This window comes from Embiotoca jacksoni, unplaced genomic scaffold, assembly GCF_022577435.1.
Source record: "Embiotoca jacksoni isolate LCO1_2020_lvr unplaced genomic scaffold, fEmbJac1.0.p SCAF_21, whole genome shotgun sequence".
In the NCBI taxonomy this organism is placed as follows: Eukaryota; Metazoa; Chordata; class Actinopteri; family Embiotocidae; genus Embiotoca; species Embiotoca jacksoni.
The window spans coordinates 5,865,835-5,887,673 of NW_027185352.1; the positions used below are offsets into that span (position 1 = coordinate 5,865,835).

The 21,839-nt window shown below is 42.4% G+C and overlaps 1 protein-coding gene across 1 annotated transcript; it reads right to left on the minus strand.

Annotated features, from left to right (window-relative positions):
* Nucleotides 1-1,597: 1,597 nt before the first annotated feature.
* Nucleotides 1,598-21,679, minus strand: fbxo18 (F-box DNA helicase 1). The gene is made up of 22 exons (XM_069156565.1): nucleotides 21,557-21,679; nucleotides 21,321-21,361; nucleotides 20,448-20,615; nucleotides 19,747-20,303; nucleotides 18,546-18,682; nucleotides 18,076-18,223; nucleotides 17,804-17,985; nucleotides 17,641-17,715; nucleotides 16,404-16,495; nucleotides 15,383-15,551; nucleotides 12,811-13,030; nucleotides 11,679-11,766; nucleotides 11,484-11,579; nucleotides 11,255-11,391; nucleotides 10,479-10,575; nucleotides 10,203-10,369; nucleotides 9,553-9,649; nucleotides 8,273-8,467; nucleotides 7,381-7,506; nucleotides 7,010-7,116; nucleotides 2,185-2,319; nucleotides 1,598-2,098 (listed from the first exon to the last, which is right to left on the minus strand). The coding sequence occupies exons 1-22, from the start codon at nucleotides 21,592-21,594 to the stop codon at nucleotides 1,934-1,936; spliced, it is 3,237 nt and encodes a 1,078-aa protein (XP_069012666.1). The 5' UTR covers nucleotides 21,595-21,679; the 3' UTR covers nucleotides 1,598-1,933.
* Between the last annotated feature and the right edge of the window lie 160 nt (nucleotides 21,680-21,839).

The following is a 21,839-nucleotide window of genomic DNA, read 5'->3' on the forward strand; positions in this document are numbered from 1 at the left end:
CACATCAGTATCGCTGACCTATACAGGCACAGCCTGTTGCATACGCCTGAGGAGTAATAATTGATTAATACGAGATTGCATATAAGAAATATAATATGGCATACATATATGTTGTATTATTGTAAACATAGCCGAGCACAGAATTGCACAATTCCCCCGAGCAGCTGTTTATTGATGAATAATTTAGATATCAGCAATGCATGTTAGTGCAGAAGGAAGTTAGAAGAGAAGTTCACCACTTTTTATGTGGATGTTAAATGCAGTCAGTTGAAGCAATTCATTCCCAAATTAATTATCTGTCTTGGGGAACCAGATACTAAATCTGTACAGTCAATGCTTCCTACCTGTGAATTTTTTTTTTTTTTTTTTAAATAAGAGCACAGAGGAAAGGTAAAGGTGAATGACTGACCAACATAGTTACACCATTGGTCAGCTGAATGCCTTGACTTCCTTTATCTTTCAAATTAAAAGACCCCATTTCAAATTAAAACGCCTCTATTACACGCATACACATATACACACTACATACACATACCTACTATATACTAGATATTGACGTGTTTTCTTCACTCGTCTGTCCAGATGTTTATCTCCCCTAGGAGCTATTTGATCAAAAGCAAACTAGACTATGAAGGAAAATGAAAACAGTTGCTCAGCCAAGTCCAAACAAAACATTTCCTGTTCATCTCCTAGACTGCAGACTGACTCTCACTCAATGTTTGTAAGTGTTGGTTGTTGACATTTAAAAATCCAATCACTCATTCTGCAATTTTTACTGAAAGGCTTTTGTAAATACCACAATTTACCATCTAAATAAAATATGTAATCAAAATGTATTCATATTGTGGGCAATTCGCTGTTAAAATACAACTTTTTGTTAGTGTGACTAACAACTGGAAAACATCCAGTCGCGTCAGTAGAAACAAATGTAATGGATGCAACGTTTACCACTCCAGGAAGTAGTCCGACCCTTTAGTAACAGAGACGAGATCTAGTGCATTTTATTGCTTTCTAGAGATTGTTTTTCAAACTAACTAAATACAGCAAATAGAAACACTAAACTGTTCAGGTAGCTCAGACTTGTTGTAATGAAGATATCCGCCGGAAAAAGATACCGATGCCCTCATGTATTTAAAAAAAAAAAAGATTTTAGCACCGTGTCGTGTTACAACCGGTTGAAACATAATTGGCAAACTATCCGCCGGTAGGATTTTAAATGCGCGACTACCCGTGGTGTTACGGTACGGGTGCTCGGAGCAACAAAACGGGACCAAGAGACCCGATTTCACCAGATGGGTCACAATTAGTAGGCCTATAACAAGTAAAACAACATTATACTTATATGAAATAAAATTCTAATTATGTATATATATATATTATAGAAGGCGGAGTGATATTTCTAGTGATTAGCAGGGTGTGTTGTCATGTTGATTTGGGCACTTTCCAAATGTAGTTGACCAATCAGATCTCCGGGTCGGAACTACTTGTTGTGTAATGAAAAGTAGCCCATCAAGAGTTATTTCTAAGTCATAAAACATTTGATTTGATGATAGAAGAAAGACTTAAAAAAAAAAAAAAAAGCATGTTGGGAAAAAAATGCCAGCAGTCATCTTTTTTTTTAATAAATGTTACAGTCAAACTGAGTTAAACCTCAGCACTCTACTGGTAGAACTGGGAGATGTTGGCCCTTAAATGTCTCTGAGAAAAACACACACATACAAGCAATATTAAAAAAAGAAAGTCACACTGAAAACTGTGTTTCATCCGTTACAAAGAAAAGCAAAAGCATCTCTCGGCCTGCTTTGGTGTCTCTCGGTGACCGGACATGAATCCTGGCTGCCCGTGTCCTGTTAGCGTGTTCAGGGGTCACCTGATTTCCCTCGACATCGCCGAAGAGGACGGTTTTATTTCAGGTCCTTGAATACGAGCAGCGTTATAAAAAAAACTCCACAAAAAATCCGTGGTGGACGGGCGGGTTGAGGTTTCGTGGGATTTCAGCCATGGAGAGGACGTCGTCGGTCATGAGGAAGGCGGTCGGTCCGATGCGCGTCCACACACACCTCTCGCACAGCGGCCCGCTGTCACACACACCGTCGGTCTGCACAAAGACGAAAGAAGGATCATATCGTTGCAAACAAAGCGCTTTAGTATTTGTGTTTTGTTCCATCCAAGTTGTCCTCTTACACATTTCATCTTCTGTTTGTGCAGGATGAACGCTGAGCCGGGCGTGATGCAGTTGGGACAGTTTGCGACGGAGCACGGGAGAGGCTGGCCGGCCGTCATCGGGGAACTGGGCATCTCCGACTTGAGAAAGTATTGCTGGAAATAACAAGGAGGTGATTATGCAGTCGGGAGGGAAACTCTTACTTAGCAAAACTTTTAGCTGACTGTACAAAACTACCTCTGAAAAACAGGAAATTTGATCTATGCGGTTTTTCCAATAGTTTTTTTGAATGAACAGACCTTTTATGTGCCGTTTCTAGTTGTTGTTGTTGCTGGTTTTTTTTTTTTTTACCAGTTTTAAGAACAGTAAATAAATTAGATCATCAAATTTGGATCAAAACAGTAGACACAGACACCTTGGAGTAAGAGGAATGCTGTTTCTACCTGCCTCTTTTGTCCACAGTTGGTTGGCTCTGGTTAATCCAGAATGAATGACTCATAATTGATGCCTTATTTTATTTAATTTTTTAATACCCAACTTAAAGCCATTTCTTACTGATCTAACTTTCCATTCTTGTATTTCAGGATGGCTGTTATTCTTGCTTAACAAGGGCTTTTTATCATTAACAAGAATGATGTCTGGTGAGGGCGAGGTCAGCAACCTCACCCTTTTTGTACATCAAAGTCGATTTCCCAACAAGTTGGCACTCGTGTGCACTCACTGGTTTAATTCATTTTCAGGAGGAGCCTGCAGATGCATTTAATAAACAGGTTTGTAGCTCTTCACTCTCTGGTACATTATGTTCCATCTCTGACTTTTTTTTCCTATTACAGTTGGGTATGAGAAAAAGCTTTTCAAGTGGGCCACCTCCACAAACCTTTCCCCACAGGACACACACACACACACACACACACACACACACACACACACACACACACACACACACACACACACACACACACACACACACACACACACATGTTGACAGTTTAGATAAAGTGCAGAGAAATGATGCAACTTAACCAACAAGACTTGAGATAAAGGCGGTTTCAGACCTGCAGCTCATTTAGGACCCACTGAGGAGAAAAACTCGACACTGCTGCATTTTAGTCACGGTCTAGTTTGTTGATTTAAAAAAAAAATATATATATAAATAAGAGCTTTCTGATCATTTAAAATTAAGCACATTAACTGGGCAAACTAACAGTAGTTAGTTTTAACTGAACCAAACAAGTCATGTAGATTGTGGAATATAGATCTGCTTAGTGCATATGAGGGCTCATATGTTGTACGATAATACAATATAATTTGGGTTGTCTTCCACCTAAAAGTCATGTGTATTGATGTATTCTTTGTTGGTTGGTGGAGGTGGGGGTTGTCTTCCTTCACCCCCTGGAGTCCTCCAGACAGCCGTCTGATAATGCCTCAAAGAACAACTGTATGTGACCCCACAGGTTGCAGACCTCCTACTGTGACCTTTTGGTTTGGCCAAGCAGTATCACTCACATTTATATACACAGCCTTTTGTCTACACCTTAAGATTGGTAGTGATGGTACGACCTATATGTAAGTGATATGATATATATATATGTGTTGTATTGTTGTAAACATATCCTAGCACAGAAGCACAAAATACATACTGACTGTAAGCATTGTAGAACACATTGCTTATGCAGGAACTTATCACATTGGGGTCACAGTGGGGTGCAACTCACTATCAGATCAAAAGGGGGATGTTGTTCAAACGGAGGACAGTGGAAAAGTACTGAGACAAACATACTATGCAAATGTTCCCGACTCACTGTAGGTAACACCTCTTCCTATAGTATAAGTGTATGTGCCGGAAAGGGGGAAGTCAGAATCCAACAAAGAGACCTCAGGTTGATGTTGGGCTCTCCAAGATATCTTGTAAACTACGCTTAATAAAAATCAACTAAGACCGGTAGATGCCTAAAGACTGCTTCTATCAACGGACTCGGGGAAAACAATTGGGGACAACAATTTGAGATACAACAAGATCTAGCCAAGGCTTTTGACTCGGTCAACCATAACATTCTCCTGCATAGACTTACCAGCATTGGCTTGTCCAGTAGATGTTGCAACTGGTTTGCTAGCTACTTGGCTGGTCGTGTCCAGCGGGTGAAGACCGAAAACATCATGTCTGAACCTCTTACCATCTCTAAAGGTGTGCCTCAAGGCTCCATCTTAGGCCCTATTTTGTTCTCCATTTATATTAACGATGTAGCCAAAGCTGCAGGAAATTCCAGGATTCATCTGTATGCTGATGATACCATCTTATATTCAGCTGGTCCTTCACTCCACTCTGCTGTATCCACTCTTCAACTAAGCCTCACCTCCATCCAACAGTCTTTCCACAACCTCCATCTGCTCCTCAACTCTAAAAAAACCAAATGTATGCTGTTTGACCGGAAAAACCTCATCATCCCCAGCCCCCCCAACATCTACAGTGCTGATGGCTCAGAGCTGGAGTTTGTCAGCTCCTACAAATACCTTGGCTTCTGGTTGGACTCATCTCTCTCATTTAATATACATATCAATAACCTTCTGGCTAAAGTCAAAGCTAGACTGGGTTTCCTGTATCGAAACAAGGCCTCCTTCACACACTCTGCCAAACTCACCCTTGTGAAAATGACCATCCTTCCTCTATTTGACTACGGCGATATAATTTATAAAATGGCATCTAAGACCACCCTCAGAAAACTGGACACCACCACTCAGCAATCCGTTTTGCCACAGGTGCCCCCTTCACCACCCACCACTGTGATCTCTACAGACTGGTGGACTGGCCCTCCCTTCACACCAGGCAGCTACAACACTGGCTGCTCTTGGTCTACAAATCCCTTTTGGGAATGACCCCTCGCTACCTCTCAAATCTTCTGCACATCTTGGACAGTAATCGCCATTTAAGATCAAGTGACTTCATTAGGCTCATCATTCCAAAAGTCCGTACTGTGTTTGGTCATAACGCCTTTCATTTTGCCTCTGCAAATGACTGGAACTCACTTCAAAACACACTCAAACTAACAGCTCTCACCTCTCTCAACATGTTCAAACTAAAGCTGCAACAAATCATAGTTGACTGCTGTACCTGCTGACCAGCCCGTGCTTTTCTCTCTCTCTCTCCCCTCTCTCTTTCTCTCATTTTTATAAAGAAAATCCAGTAATCTGCCTTTCTCATTTTATTTATTTATTTTTATTAATTGTATTGTTTATTTTGGTACATAGTATTTATTCATTTACCCATGTTGTCTTTAGCCTTTTCCTCATGTGTTTGTTATACTGTTTTGTATCTGTGCTGTTTGTGTCACTGTGTGGACTGTGCTGACAGGTCATCATTGTAAATGAGAATTGGTTCTCAATTGATTTTACCTGGTTAAATAAAGGTCATATATATATATATATATGTCTAATAACAGATATATAAGAGCTTTGCTTCTCATTTAAAAGCCTCAATCCAAACTGTAGCCGGAGGGTTAAGGTTGAGGATATCTATTATCCCCAAAGGGAAATTTGTTCACCAGTCAAAACAGACCAAACATTCATCAGTCTATTACCAAGATCATATATGAAGGCAGCCTGGTGCACAGTGTACTATAATTATTTTGTAACTCTTTTTAATGAAAAGGCAACGACACGATCGCTACCCCACAAACCCTACTCAGGATGTGGCGCCCTGCGACTTCCTTCTGTTCTCCCAAAACATGAGACAAAGTTTCTCTGCTCAAAGTTTCAGGTGCATAATGAAATCACAAATGCACAACACATGTAACTCAGGTGCTGATGTTGATGAGGCGACACAACTTGGAATACACGATCGCAAAGGTCACAGCCTCTCCGCGCTACGTCACAGTGCTGCGCTCTGTTTGCGTGCAACGCCAGCCGTCTCTGAGCTTCTATAATTTCATGTATACGTCTCGCTCAGCTCCGCTCTGATCAGAACACCTCCGTCCACCCTAACAGCAGCCACACCGCCGCTGCCTCACTCTGGCACACCCGTTCAGTCACTACTATTTCATCATTTGCCGGTGATAAAAGACATTAACAATGTCCTGTTTTATTCCGTTAACTGCCAGGAACCTCACAAACACTTCAGTCTACGTTCAACAATTGTGCTCCAGAGGAAATGGATTTTTATCATCCATTTTCTCACAGCTGTGGTTTTTCCTCTGCACACTTCAAAGGCCGCAACAACAAATAATTCATGCAGCTTTCTATATGACGGCAAAGGAAACAAGAATGTACACAGTGAAATGGACACATTCGGTTACCGCTTTGTTTCTGCCCTAATTGTTTACTGTCTTTGTTTGCCAGACTTGAGTCTCCACATCTGCTCTGGTGAGGTCACAAATTGAGGCAGCTGAATCCACTTGTTAAAGGCAGATCACAGAGCCATGAAACCATCAAATCAGTCCCCGGTTTTTTTTTTTTAAAGAAAACGCCGTACCCAGGAATTATGACTCCGATTTGAGAAATCATTAAGTAGTTTACTTTAAGCTGGCTGCAGTTGAGAAAGGAAATACAGGAAGTGAAACTCGTCTGTGTGTCTGGAGGAAAAAACTATCCTGAATCAAGTATGAGGAAAGGGACGATTTCACTTCCCTGTAACAGTCTCGTCATCAATGACAGAAGATGGCAGAAGAAAACCAAAATCACAAGAACAAACTTTAACAAGAGCCGAGACGGGATCATCCTGATTAATATCTTGTCATAGCTTTAAATAAGTGCACATTTGTGCGTCATTGCATTCCAACAATGTGTGCAATAACTTTCTGGCTGTGACTTGATGTATTCCATATTTGCAGATGTGTTGTGTTTCTATTTTACCCCGGCCACCGTGAGAATCCGGCAGACATTCTTGGGGATGATCAGGGAGGTCTTGGCACGAGTCACAGCCACATACAGCAGGTTCCACTCATCATCAGGAATTTGTGCTGCACAAGAAAAAAGCTTTTTAGAAAAGCTATATTCAATGTGATTCTAAGCCCACTTTGAACATAAGTAACAGAAAACTGAACACAATTACCAGAACATGTGGTTTAAAATATTTAGCAGAAAAAAGGAAAGAAAGGAGAAGAAAAAAAAGAAATAAATAGAAGGACAAGGAGAAAAAGAAAAAGGAAAGAAAACAAAACAAAAGAGAACAAAAGAAAACAAAAGAAAGCGAAATAAAAAGGTTTGTCTAAATAAAAACTCACTAAATGAGAACTTGGGAAAGTGTTCCAGGTTGTGCCAGGCAGCAGGAACCTTCACAAAGTCATCGTCAACCATCACAGTGTCAAACTCCAGACCTTTGGCCTTGTGGACAGTTCCCACTATGAAGTCTAGAGACAAAGTCAGAATACAAAGGGGGGAAAAAACAGTCATCAATATAAAATACAGTATTTCAAGCTTTTTAAAAATGGACCTTTTATGGCGACAGGGAAACTTCAAAACCCCAGGACAGCTTATCTGGTTACGACAGGAACAGCCAAAAACTATTGCCTCGGGAGAAGTGTTTCTTCATTTCCATGGACACACAGAGAAGTTTACTTTAAAATGAACTCAAGTGTCAAGCACAGAGATGCAATGACGCACTGCTGGTTTTGTCCTTTTCAAAAGAAAAGCCAACGTAAGACATCAGACAATGGCGAAGTCTTCGGTGTATTTTAAGGGATCCATTTCCTGTTTCCAAGCTGTGTAGGCGCACGTAACCTCTTATCATGTGATCTGAGCTAATGAGACATTTACATTTTTTTTTTTATTTCACTCTATTAATCCCCGAGGGGAAATTTCTTCGCTACAGCAGGGGGGCTCAGGGGGGGAACTGCTGCAGCAGGCTGCCACTAGCGCGCGCCAGGTAACCTGACCTGAGGTGCATGTTTTTGGAGTTTTTATTTAGACAAACCTTTTTATTTCACTTTCTTTTGTTCTCTTTTGTTTTGTTTTGTTTTGTTTTCTTTCCTTTTTCTTTTTCTCCTTGTCCTTCTATTTCTTACATGCTATTTGTGTGAGTGGAAACAGGTTTCTCAGACTTCTTACTCAAGTTATATAAAGCCTAGTGTGTGTGTGTGTGTGTGTGTGTGTGTGTGTGTGTGTCTGCATGCTCACCTGCTGAGTGAAAGTCGCTCTCCGAACACTGCTCCAGGCGCTTCACCAGCTCGGGAATGCGCTTTCGGTATTTTTCCACGATGTTGAGTTTGCCCTCCAGCTCCCTGTCCTCGGTCTGCGTCACGTACGTCTTCAGTGCCCAGAAGCCGTTCTGATCCGTCTTCGCAAAGCAGCGAATGAAGGGATCCTTGATAGCTGAAGACGGAGCACATTCAACTTTAATGTCCAAGGTTTTTTAAAAGAGACCGATTTCCGTCCTCTTGTGTTCTCTTGCAAATTTAATCCTCAATATCTGAAATTTGAATGGTGCGTGAACGCATTAATTCCTGTTGATCTCTGAGGCCATCTTTGCTGCGCTAAACACCTGCGTGCTGATTGGTGCAGAGCTGGGTGAGCAGTATAATCTGTGAAAGTCATTGTGCATGAATGTTATGATCCACATTTAGCATTTTATGAATAAATAAATGACTCCTTCCAGCAAGGCTGATTTCCTAAATTTTGTGTAGATACATTTTGCTGATTAGTGACAACAATGAGCTTCAGTTTGTTCCACGGAGCCTCAGAGCTTCTCAACCAGCTGTGGAGGATGCAGCACGGCGCTGGTTCAGTCTTCAACGTGTTTGGCAACTACTAATGTCTACGTATACTGATAAAGAAGCCAACACTTCAAACGTAAGAAGACATTTTTTTTTTTTTGTCTTGGCTTGATTTGCGGAGGTTTTTGCTTGTTTTATGCACTATTATTTCGTCCGCTCAGCTGCTGGTCTTGAAGTGTGTCTTCTCTCAGTCACAAGTCCTCCAGGTTTTGGATTATGTGCCCAAATACGAAGGATGGAACACCTGAGCTTTGCGTGGCCTTAAAATGATCCACTTTTCCAACCCCATGTCACTTGTACGAAGCTAATTAGCCTTAAATTCTCAGCGGTGAGGAACCACAGGTGGACTTCATCACATCGACCATTTAAGTTTCACAACCACCATTGTTGATGTTTGGAGGAGTATGTTCAGACTTTCTCCAAGTGACAACCTAAATTATGTATTTCAGTAGGAAACTTTTGTTTTGCTAAATGTCAAACATCTATTTATCTAACATTTTACTAAATTGACTTCATGGAAGTTTACTGATAGTTTAACTGTTGAAATACATTTTTGAATTTGTTTCACAGACTTTTGACATCAACACGATACAAGTAGTCTGAGAAAGCCTGCTATGTCCCGTTTCACAACAGCAGATGAATCACAGGATAAATCCTGCAGTATGTTTATTGTATGAATCTTACGTTTGGGTTGATGGTTCGGCTCTTGCAAACCCTGCTGTGTCTTCTGCATCAGGTGCCAGATGTCCAGGATCTTACCAAGGCCGATGTTAGTGACATCCTGCGGCAAAAGAGGAATATCATGTTATTTAATATTACATATTATCAGACAGAGAGACAGACGCAACACAAGTGGCTGAATAACATTGTAGGTCATTAGAATTGGAGCAGGGGAAGCAATAACTTGTATGACAACAACAGCACCTGTGTTGTATATGTTTTTGTGAATACTGGTATGTGTGCATTTGCAGTTTCACCATGGACCCGGAACCTGAGCCGGGTGCACGTCAGCATTTTGGGGAACAGAACAATGGAGGCAAAAGTTGATGCGCACTCACAAAATTGCAAATGCGTAAATTCTAGCGGTCACAAAAACGCGTGTAACTCAGGTGACGCAAAATAACTTGGAATACTCGGCTCCATGCACATGACTGTGTTTGTATACAGGAGGAAAGGTTTCTGAGCTTTTTATTAATTGCAATCCACGATGGGAATAACACAAAGACAACAAGAGCCGTCAATACAGGCCGGATACAAGCTGTGTTAGGTGTGAGTTGGTGTAATATGCTGTTAGTGTGGCATTTGTGCGCGCGTGTGTGTAACTATCCACTCACTCCTATGAAGTGGAGGCGACAGTGTGGGTTGGCGTCGGTCAGCCGGACGGCTTCGCTGAACACGCCGTAGTTGCATCTGGACAAGATGGCCGTCGCCCCTCGCCTGTGACTCGCGCCCGTCCTCACAGCCTCGACCACCCTGTCTGCAGCCTCGTCACACACGCCGCCTGTAGAGCGAACGTGTAGCGCGCACACAGGAAACAAAACATTGACTAAGGAATCGAACTATTTTCATATTATGTCCCCGCCCGTCATTACAAATCACGTTGCACTCACCCCCCTGCTTTCCTCCGACAAGAATCTTCTGAACTCTCTTGCAGACTTTGAGGATGGTGGCACCAACGTAGGCGATCTCAGCACCGAATCGAAAGCTCTGGACAGAAACATCCTTTTCATTTTTCTGATTAACACTGAACTGCTGAGAGTAAAACACCCATTACATGTTCATGTGACTTGCAGCGCATGATTCATGATACATTGCCTAATAAAAGGGGATGCAGGCACTGTAGAAAACTTAAGAGCATTAAACGGGGCAACAAGAGGACCTGTGGTCTGTGTTTGAGAGACAGAGATGTTTCCTCTCTGAGCGCTCCTTTGATCTGCCGGGTAGATGGTGATCTACTGGAGAGTCCTGCTTTAGCCCCGTAGCTGGTAACTAGCCTTTACTGTCCACTGCGACTCCGCAGTGATGAGGAGGGGCGGAGAGGCGGCGGGAACATCGTTACGTTGCATGGACCAGGCCTTGTTTCCTCTGTCGGGCAGCGAACGCGGTTTACAGCATTTGGAAAGCAGCTTTACTGAAACTTGGGACTCTTGCGGACACTTTATGTCTGATTACAGAAACTTAATCAAGGCTGTCGTGGCACGTCGCTTCGTGCTGCTGATGTTACCTCTCACACGTGACAGTTGCTCACTTCCTGCAAAAAAAGAAATCTTCCTAGAGGGGAAGGTTCGGCCGGGGACAATGTTTCAGGAAGTTATATTTAGTGTCTCTAACAGCGAGAACCTTCACCGCTCCAGGTCAGAGGTTACCTGTGTGCGTTTGAGTGTACCTGTGTCAGGTAGTAGATGTGTGTGTGGTCAACAACGCGCAGGGCATTGACGGCTCCTTTGAAGGTGTAGATCTGCTGATGAGGATCTCCGACCAGGATTTTCCCGCAGCGCTGAGAAAGGAGCACGTCCATGATGGCTGTGAAGAAAGAAAAGGAAGAAGTCCCCGTTAATCATCACAAATCTGAGCAGAAATAGCACAGTTTTCCACCAACATGCATGTTTGAGTACCGGGAGTGCAGTCCTGGGCCTCATCGATGAAAAGGGTGTCGTACTGATCAGACAAGCGAGGCTTTGGGTCCTGGAGCTGCCACAGCTTCAGGTAACCTGGGAGAGAAAAACTCCACTTATCACCTGGGCAGCATTTCTTTAAATATTACGGGAGATTTGCTTTCCTTCATTTCACTTCATTTACGGTCAACGTACCATCGTGGGTCATGTAATAGGCCTGCTTCGATCTCTCGTTGAGATTCTTCATCCTGTTCCAGATGTTTTGCGCGTCACGGACAAACAGCTGAGATTTCACAATAAAAGCCTTTCAGTTTAGATGTCATTTAAGAGTATCATGGTGTACATATGTACATACAGTGGCGTGAAAAGTGTTTGCCCCCTTCCTGATTTCTTATTTTTTTGCATGTCTGTCACACTTAAATGTTTCAGATCATCAAACAAATTTAAATATTAGTCAAAGATAACACAAGTAAACACAAAACGCAGTTTTTAAATGAAGGTTTTTATTATTAAGGGAGAAAAACAATCCAAACCCACATGGCCCTGTGTGAAAAAGTGTTTGCCCCCTCCTGTTAAAACATAACTTAACTGTGGTTTATCACCACAGTGAGAGCCATTATCCACAAATGGAGAAAACATGGAACAGTGGTGAACCTTCCCAGGAGTGGCCGGCCGACCAAAATCACCCCAAGAGCGCAGCGACGACTCATCCGAGAGGTCACAAAAGACCCCACGACAACCTCCAAAGAACTGCAGGCCTCACTTGCCTCAGTTCAGGTCAGTGTTCATGACTCCACCATAAGAAAGAGACTCGGCAAAAATGGCTGCATGGCAGAGTTCCAAGACCAAAACCACCGCTGAGCAAAAAGAACATTAAGGCTCGTCTCATTTTTGCCAGAAATGCTGTGCATGACCTTAAAAAGGCGGTTCATGCTGGAAAACCCTCAAATGTGGCTGAATTACAACAACTCTGCAAAGATGAGTCGGCCAATATTCCTCCACAGCTGGAAAAGACTCATTGCAAGTTATAACAAACTCTTGATTGCAGTTGTTGCTGCTGAGGGCGGCCCAACCAGTTATTAGGTTTAGGGGGAAACATTTTTTCACACAGGGCCATGTGGGTTCGGATTTTTTTTCTCCCTTAATAATAAAAACCTTCATTTAAAAACTGCATTTTGTGTTTACTTGTGTTATCTTTGACTAATATTTAAATTTGTTTGATGATCTGAAACATTTAAGTGTGACAAACGTGCAAAAACAAATAAGAAATCAGGAAGGGGGCAAACACTTTTTCACAGCGCTGTATGTAGCATTAAGGCGTTCATACCAGTCTTTCCTCGCTGTCTATGATCTTCGTGGAGCCGCTCTTAAACACGTAGCTGTTGGGGACGTGGTGGATCGAGACGGTCGGGTCCGTTGAGGACATGAAGGCGTTGAGAGTTGTGGTCACCACTTTGGCCTTGGCAAAGCCACCGCGGCCTTTGGGCAGGACGCTGCTGATGGTGAACGGCTTCGCGTTGAAGGTCAGCTTGTCACGAGTTTTGTATCTGTCACAGAGAAGATCACAGAAGTGATGAGGTCACAAACAGGAACACCTGATATACAGCAAGAAAAAAAAAGAGAGAGGGGCTACTACAGACAAGCTAAAGCACGGTTAGCATATCATTTACTATCCCAAACAAAATGTAATGGGCTGAAAACAGTGAAGCAGATCGTGCTCTTTCCATGTGGTAAAACCTTAAATAGACATTTCAAATTCATTACAGATACATAGGTGTCATTCTTAGTCTCTTCTTTTTACGTTGGCACCGCAAGAACACTTGTGACTGTAAAAACACAGCGTGCGAGCATGCCAGCCTGATAACATCAACCAAAACTAATTGCAGTGAGGAATGTGCAAATCTGGAGTCAAATTAATAAAACAAAGCTGAAGGTGTGGGTCAGAACTACTTTGACATCTAAAAAAAAGTTATCTCAGAAGTTTTAATTAATATCAGAAATGACTGATTTGTATAAAAAAGTAATCTCAAAGAGTTCAGATTCATCACTTGACGTTGTCGTGTTAAGTTTGCCAAAGAGCACCTTGACAAACCACAATGCACCTGGTTAAAATGTTTTGTCAACTGGAGAAACTACGACTGAACTGTTTGAAGAACACATAACAGAGATTCATAAAGTAAAGCAACAGAACAAAACAGCAATATCATCCCAAAAGGTCAACTACAGTTTAGGAAGTTTCTGGGCTGCTTTGCGTCCTGCCTCCTCACACACACACACGCACATGCACACGCACACGCACACGTACACGCACAGAGATGCCAAAACAGATGGACATCCTCATGGACATGGAATGCACACGTACACAAAACAGCTGCGGATGCTTTGAGCTTTGAGCGTGTTAGGTCGACAAGAAATGTGGGCTGCTGCTGTTGTCAGTGTTTCCGCTCCCCTACAAAAAATAACCTTTTACCCTCATACAGAGGACAGCAAGTCTCACCTCAGTGTGGAATGTAAAGTCCGCTGAGCCCCAACTTAACCCCTGACACACATCAACACTGCAGAATCACACATGGACTCTGGCTTATGAGGATGATCTTTGACACCCAAAAATGCACAAATATACATACAGCTGATGAAGACCTGAACCCAAACGCACACCCAGTCACCTCTGAACCAGCGTTAGTCTGGATATAAGCTCGCGCTCACTCACCGCTGCAACGCCATGCCCGAACCAGACGAATACCAGACACACTAAAATGTTTGCAACTCAATATTAAGGTTGGAGAGAGCGACTCCGTCACCCAAATTACAACAAATTAGACCAAACTAGCCAGGCAGAGTGACTTAATGTATGCATGAGTGCATTTTACAGACAAGTACGGTCTTCCAAGACGTTCCTGGTTTTGAGGCTAAACCAACCTATTTCAGTTGGACTGTTAACACTGCTGGCACAGTGAACAATAGTAATCAGGAAAGGCATTTTTCTTTAACGACTTTGGCCCAAAGACTTGCATTAGCATCTGGCATCAACTTTAACTTTTAAAGATAAAGATAAAGTTAAAGCTTTTCAGCTGCAACTTTATTCAAGGCTACCAACTCAGTTGGTGAACAAGGACTGTCATTTCAATTTAGTTATTTCTTTTTCACCCACATAACCCTTGTGAAGCAAATATCAAAAATCCAATGTAAATACTTACTGATTTTCTTCTATATATGTGTATAGGTGACTAGTGTGCTGTTCCAAAAGATGACATTTTTGATAGCAAGATCCACTTTGTCTCCCCTTTTCTTTTAGGAGTTTAATTTGTTTTATGTGTTTGAGATAAACATGTTGCAGGGTTAGCAGGTGTTCTCATGCAGCTTGTTCTTGGAATTGGGCTCCATTAGACATGAGCCAACTTGTATATTTATGAGTTTTTGCTTCTACTGCAGTTGAAGACATGGCAGTAGTTACAGCAATATATTTGCTGTAACATCTGGCATCAACTATAATATATATATAATATATACGCAAACACAGCGCTAAGCGTAGACACACACGCATGTGGCATTTGGAAAAAGAAAGTTGTGGGTTCATACAAGATAAGACAGACAGACAGACACACACACACACACACACACACACACACACACACACACGGCCTGGACACTCGTCATCATCAGGGGGAAAATTAACTCCCAAGCTGGTTGCAGTGTTTTACAGGATGATGTCAGGCCCAGCAGAAGTTAGCAGGACAGGAGCCCCACACATCAAACATGCAGGGTATATTTGCAGTTTATAATATTCCAAATTGAATAATGAAAGACATCAAACGTTCTTTCTTTTGTAATTATGAACTGAAAATAAAACTGAAAATCTCGGAGTGCCACGAGGAGCGTGTGAGAAGCCCCCTCCTCACCTCCTCCCGACATCATTGAAGGCCAGCGAGTGGACGGTCTTGCAGTCCACGTTGTTGGGGAAGCGGCGGCGGGCCTCGCGAGCCACCGAGTTGTTGAAGGCCACGTAGAGGAAGCGGAGGTGCGGCCGCTGCTCAGCATACTTCACCAGCGTGGTCGTCTTCCCCGTTCCTGTGTCGGACAGCAACGAGCCGTCAGCCTTTACACAGAGACCTCACGTCACACCCACCACACTCAGAAAACTGATTATTAATCTTTTACGTCTGCAGATGACCTATGAGATTCTGAATGTAACACTTTGATGCAACCTAAAAGTGAATGGTAAAGTCTGCCTGTTTCACACAGCTGATAGACGTTATGACATCAACCATCCAGAACAAAGAGATTCATGAAATGGCAAATAAAACCTATTTTCACATTGTATTTCTAAAGCTATACTTCATTAACTTCATGAAAGAAACCTGTCATTAAATAGTAATAACTGAAGGATGTAGAGAAGTGGGTGGTGTGAATTAAGTGTGTAAAGGAGAAGCAGCGCCCCCTGGTGATGTTTCAAGTATTATACAGTGGAACCGATTTATGCTTCTGTTGCACTCAAACAGTATGTGGAGGGATAAAGTAGTCTGTTTACATGTTTACATGAATGCAGAGTTGTTGTTTTTTAACGCTGTCTGTACACTTTTTATAATGGTAATACATGTCATGGTAATAAATAGCGGCAGGATACTTAATAGTACCTTCATTTTTACATAATCATTGTAAAAAAAAAAAAAAGTTAAATCATCAGATTTAATATATTGTATTTGGACTTTCCACTGCACAGAAGACTTAATGAGGAATTTCATGAATAATGTTCTCATGAAATGAAGTTAGAAAATGTACATTGTTGCGTGTGTCCGTAAAGTGACTGCGCTGGTCAGTGATCTCGTATTTTAGTGTGGAACTGGTTTAGTAAAGGACTGAAGAACGTGGATGCAGTGAATGTACAGCAGCAGCAGTTCTCATGACATTCATTCACTGTACCGGCAAACGCTATGATCTTCACCACGTGATCGTTCTGGATATCATGGCTCAGGATTTGTTGCTGTTCTCTTGTGAGGTGAATCTGTGGCCTCCTAGTAGAAACACACACACACACACACACACACACACACACACACACACACACACACACACACGGTCTGTTTAAAATGCTGAATCTGCTCATATCTGTGTGCATAAATCAAATCCATGTAGAACTTGCGAGTTAAACTGCAGTATTTAGAGATCAGTCTCTAAGTACTGCAGTTTAACACATCATCCGTAAAATATGTATCATCCTAAATAAAGGATGATACAAAAAAACGAACAAAAACATGCTTGAATTTGGGTTTCAGTATGGACTTCCTGTGTGGATATCAAATGTAAATAAAAAACGAGAATGATTTACAAATCATTCAAACCCACATGTAATTGAAAACAGACCAAAGACAACATATCAAATGTTTATTTTGGTTATTTGGTTATTTTTTTAATAGAAAAGATCATTTTGAATATAATGGCAGCAACAACAGGGTTGTAATTAACTAAATGTATTTGGGGCAAACAATAAAGTAATCAAATAAAATAAAATCTTTGTGAATATGTTTTCATAGCTCGTTTTAAAAGACCTTTAATGAGTGAACCAAATGCTTTTTAAAGGCCAGTTTGCACCAAAGATTCGCAAGAAGATGATTTGAAACTTGCAGCTGCAATATTATGAAAGCTGTCAGTTTACACCGAAGCAATCAGGCGAGACGGTGTCACATCGCCGTAGCAACAACTCTCTGTTCTTCTGTTTTAACTGCTGGGTTGGCTGGGTATCATTTCGAGCATCTTATAACATGAAGGAGGATAGTGATGGTGAGCTACTCTGAACAGTTGCATTTTTAGTCAAAAATTCTATTTTGACCAGCTGACAGTTTACGTCTGACTCGACCGACTGACTTTTTACGAGCTGTTGAAAGAGGTGATGCGCTTTAAGTTTTAAAACTGCTGACTTGACAAGCTGAGTCTCAGGCGACACCGTCAGCTGGTTTGAGTCGAGCTGAGACGGTCCAGTTCACAGTGCTGCAGCGCTCCGAAACAGTTTCATCTCATCATGAATCTTTGGTCTGAACTGGACCTGCAGACACCCTGAATGAAAACCAGGCCCCGAGTTCTTCCACACTAATGAAATTAGGAATCATAAAACAGCGAGATGCGCTTATTTCTCAGTGAAACGAAGGCTGTTTAAACTCACCTCATTTCCCCAGGGCTGACGGAGAAGGGTCCGTTCTCCAACAGGTGCAGCACATAATAAATGTTGTAGTGAGGCCTGAGGAGGCAGAGCAGAGAAAAACAGTCATCGGCTGCTGGCGAACAATGAAGAGCGACTGGTGAGAGCAAACCGTGACGGGTCTCACCGATTGCTCATTCTGATGTCGCTCCTTTCTAACGCGAGCAGCATCGTAGCCATGTTGTTCAGGTATTCGGTGATCGCTACGAGCGACATGCAGCCGCTCAGCAGAGACACCAAGGCCTGAACGTCAGCTACGCTCTCACCGAGAATCAGTATTAAGGCCATGGCTGCGTACGGGTTCGGACCCTGGAGATCAGACACAAATGATGCCAGTCATGAAGATCCTGTGAAGCCCACAATGTTACCGGAGATCCTTTATATATTTGCAAATCATACCTCGATGCCAAGGCTGTGGCACCTCTTGATATCAGGGATCCGTAACCTGATGGAGGCCTCCGCCTGGGAGTAAAGGCGATGTTTTTTTACACTCTCCAGAACGTCCTCGGGCCTTACTCGCTCTCTGATCTGATGCTGCGCCATCAACCTGAACAAAACACACACACAGACAGAGACACACACACACACACACACACACACACACACACACACACACACGTAGAGAAACTGAGGTCAGAAAAAACCCCGTCAAATTTCAAAGAAAATGATGACAAGAACTTCCCACACAAAACACACAATCCTAATTCTGCTCAGATCTTTGTGCCTCAGTTCGTTTTGCTGTGGAGATGTCACCAAATGATTATCATAAAAAAACTAAAATAAATCTCAACAATCAACAATCCAAACTGTCATTGGTTGAAGCCCTTTGTGGACGTATTTTTACTTATTAAAACAAACGGGAGACTTACACAACCAGTTTCCGAAGGCTGTGGTCTCGGGCAGCTTCATCAGAAATTCCGCTACTCTTCAAGATGGTGAACATCTCCTGAACGCTTTCTTTTTCCTTCATCGTGTAGCGGAAATATTTTTTCTTATAGGGCACAAACTGTGAAAAGGAACACATTCACACAAGAAGCAAAAAAACAGTGTTAGTTTAGTGAGAAAAACTCCTCTCTGTTTATCACTTACCAAGAAATAAAAAAAAAACCCTTCAAAGCCGTGTTAAAGTGGGTTATATATATATATCTACACATTTCCCTTCATTAATTACAAACTAATCAGAGAATAAGTGGTAATATTGGAGAAATTGAGCCGTCAATGTTCAAATTGGAAACCAATTCTGAGGCAGAAGAAGAGCAAACTGGACACCGACAAGCCGATGTATCAGCATGATAATATGTCTTATGTATCGCTGTCTACGATGTTAGAAATGTAACAGCAATAGAAAACATGAACCTCCAGCTGGACTACATCAACAAACAGCCTTAATGTTGGACAAACTTGGTCATCGTCACACAGGTTGATGTGATTGGTTCCTTGTGTGCTGCGAGACCTTCCATGATTCACTGACTTCACTCCTTCTCTCTCCCATAGCTTTGTTTCTTGTTTGTTATCTCTCTATGCAGTTCTCCTTGCTCACATACTGGGGTGCTTTGTTGTTGTTGTTGCAGGTATCCCTGTAGCTGCATGTTTCCGGTCTGCGATGACCGGACCCACCGATAGTTTATTGTCTTGGATCTCTATGCTGTTCTTTTCTCTCTCCACTCTCCTCTCCACCCAGTCGATCGCCCGCCTCTGAGTCTGGTTCTGTTGAAGGTTTCTTTCTGTTGAAGGAGAGTTTTTCCTCCCGGCTGTTTCTCACCAGGGAATTGTTGAGTTGTTGGGTTCCTTTACTATATTAAGTGCCTTGAAATAACTTGAGTTGTGATTTGTCTCTATGTAATAAAAAAAAACTGAGTTGAATTGAGCTGTCTCATTCTGTATTTTTTTAGATCTGTTCCTGAACAGACATTTGTCTAATGATGTCTTCTAGCATATGAACACATCAAAAGGACATGTTTGCATGGTTCAAAACTTGAATTATCATTTAACATCTGCATCGACCCCCTCAAACACCCTGCAGCTAATATTTGTGATGTAACTTGATGTAACTCTGTTGCTTTGTCTTACCATGTTGTCCTGGACGATGTCCCTCCAGCGATGGCAGACCAGGCTCACGTTGCGGTAGAGGTCCGGGGCTGGGATGAGGCACAGTATTTGCATCAGCACTTCCTCTGGCAGATCGTCTATGCAACCCTGAGGTTTCGACAGGACCATGGAGCTTCCCAGGAGCCCGAAGTGGGCATCGGGGAGGGCCTCTACCTCCTCTTCCTCATGTTTGGAACTGTAATCAAATTCAAAATCTGTCCCAAACATCTCAGCAGTCATTCCCTCCAGATAATCCTCCTCCTTGTTTGCCTCAAACTCCGGCATCATCGCAGCAGCTAACAGACTGTCATCATCAATCTCCTCCTCCTCGTCCTCATTTACGGTAGGTTCTGGCACTAATGGGGTAGCTAACAGGCTGCTATCATCATCCTCATCCTCTTCCACAATCTCTGGCTCTTTGTGAAACAAGGAAGTGGAGGGGTGGGAGGATTTGTGTGGGCTGGAACTGATTACTCCTGTCACAGAGAAGAAGTCGTTGATGCCCCTCTGATGTCCAGAAGGACTTCCTGAGGCCGCCGCTGATTGTGTGACGTTTGAGAGACAAAAACAAAGATTCAGAGTCAATTCAATGAACTCCTGTCAGGGAGAAAAATGGCCTTGTCTGGACTTTCACTGAAAAAACTAACTACATATCTTCATGCAGAATATTTACAGCACATTACCACACTTCCGTCGCTTGGTGGGCGTCCTGGGATAGAGCCCGCGGTTGGGGTCACGGCTGCTCAGCCCCTGGTTAGAGGAGTGAGGTTGGGTGAGGATGTCTGTGCCCTCTGCTCTTCGTCCCAGGCCATCACACTCCTCCGCATTCAGGTGCTTCCTCTTGGCCTTCCCTAGGACAGCACACAACATTCAGCCGTGTCAATGAAATACAAATGACTGTGTCGGGATTGTCTTTATGCGATGTCAGCCTTACTTCAGTTTTCAATCAATCTACAACAGCTTGTAAAAGTGTTCAGGTTTAAGAAAACATACCAGATTGTTTCAACGTTGGTTTCTCTGTATTCAACAAGAGTTCAATTTTCTTGAGTGATTATAACAAGTGTAAAATCTCCAATCCTACGACACTTGAATTGAGGATATAAATACAATTTAAAGTGCTTTTATACTATAAATTCGACGTTAGTTAGATGGGTGACAAATAAAAGGAAAAAAAACAACAATAACAACAGGAAGTGTCTTCATAAAGTGTTTGGGCCGCCACAGCCCACCAGAACAGGTTCTGTGAACCCTGACATCGATTCTACAAGTCTGTGGATCTCTACTGGAGGGACGGATCACCATTCTCCAGAAATATATCCTCTGATTTGGTGTTTTGACGGTGGAGGAGGAGGAAGAGGAGGAGGAGGAGGAGAGAGAGCTGTCTAACGCATCACTCCAAATCTGACAGTTTTTCAATTCGGTTGAGATCCAGTCATCATGTTCATACTCATCAAACCCCTAGTGCTCTATTGTTGTTATCTGCAGTGGCCCAATGTGTCATTGCTTGTTTCACTCGCCAGCATACATAACATTACCTGTCGTGGTTCTAAACTTACCTTTAACAGACACCTCCATCTTCGCGTCCAGGGCGTGCCTCCTTCAGTAACAAAGCCACATGACGCCAACGATGCTGAATTTTATTTACTGAAGTGATATTTAAAACTTGATTACGCGGAAAGTTTTGTCGCTAAATCATTTAACATCAACAAAAACAGACTGGACCCGTTGCGAGGCGGACAAACATGGTTCCCCGCCAGCTCGTTTACGCGTATATTTACGTGTAAATACTCACATTAAATGTCTGCGCACCGCTAATAACAACAAACTCATTTTACGTTCATATTGATTCGTTTGGAGAAAAAAAAAAAACGTGAGTTGTTGCTCAGTTTACTGTTTTCGAGGAAATGCTCCAAAGTTTGTATTGGTGAAGCCACATGATTGGTCGGTTTCTTCTTCTTGGATTTTAATGGCGGTTGATAATACAACGCGGATGCACATTATCGCCACCTACTGGAAAATAGCATCCAACGCTTTCATGTGAAATAAAGTTAGTGGAATGAATAACATGCCTCCCA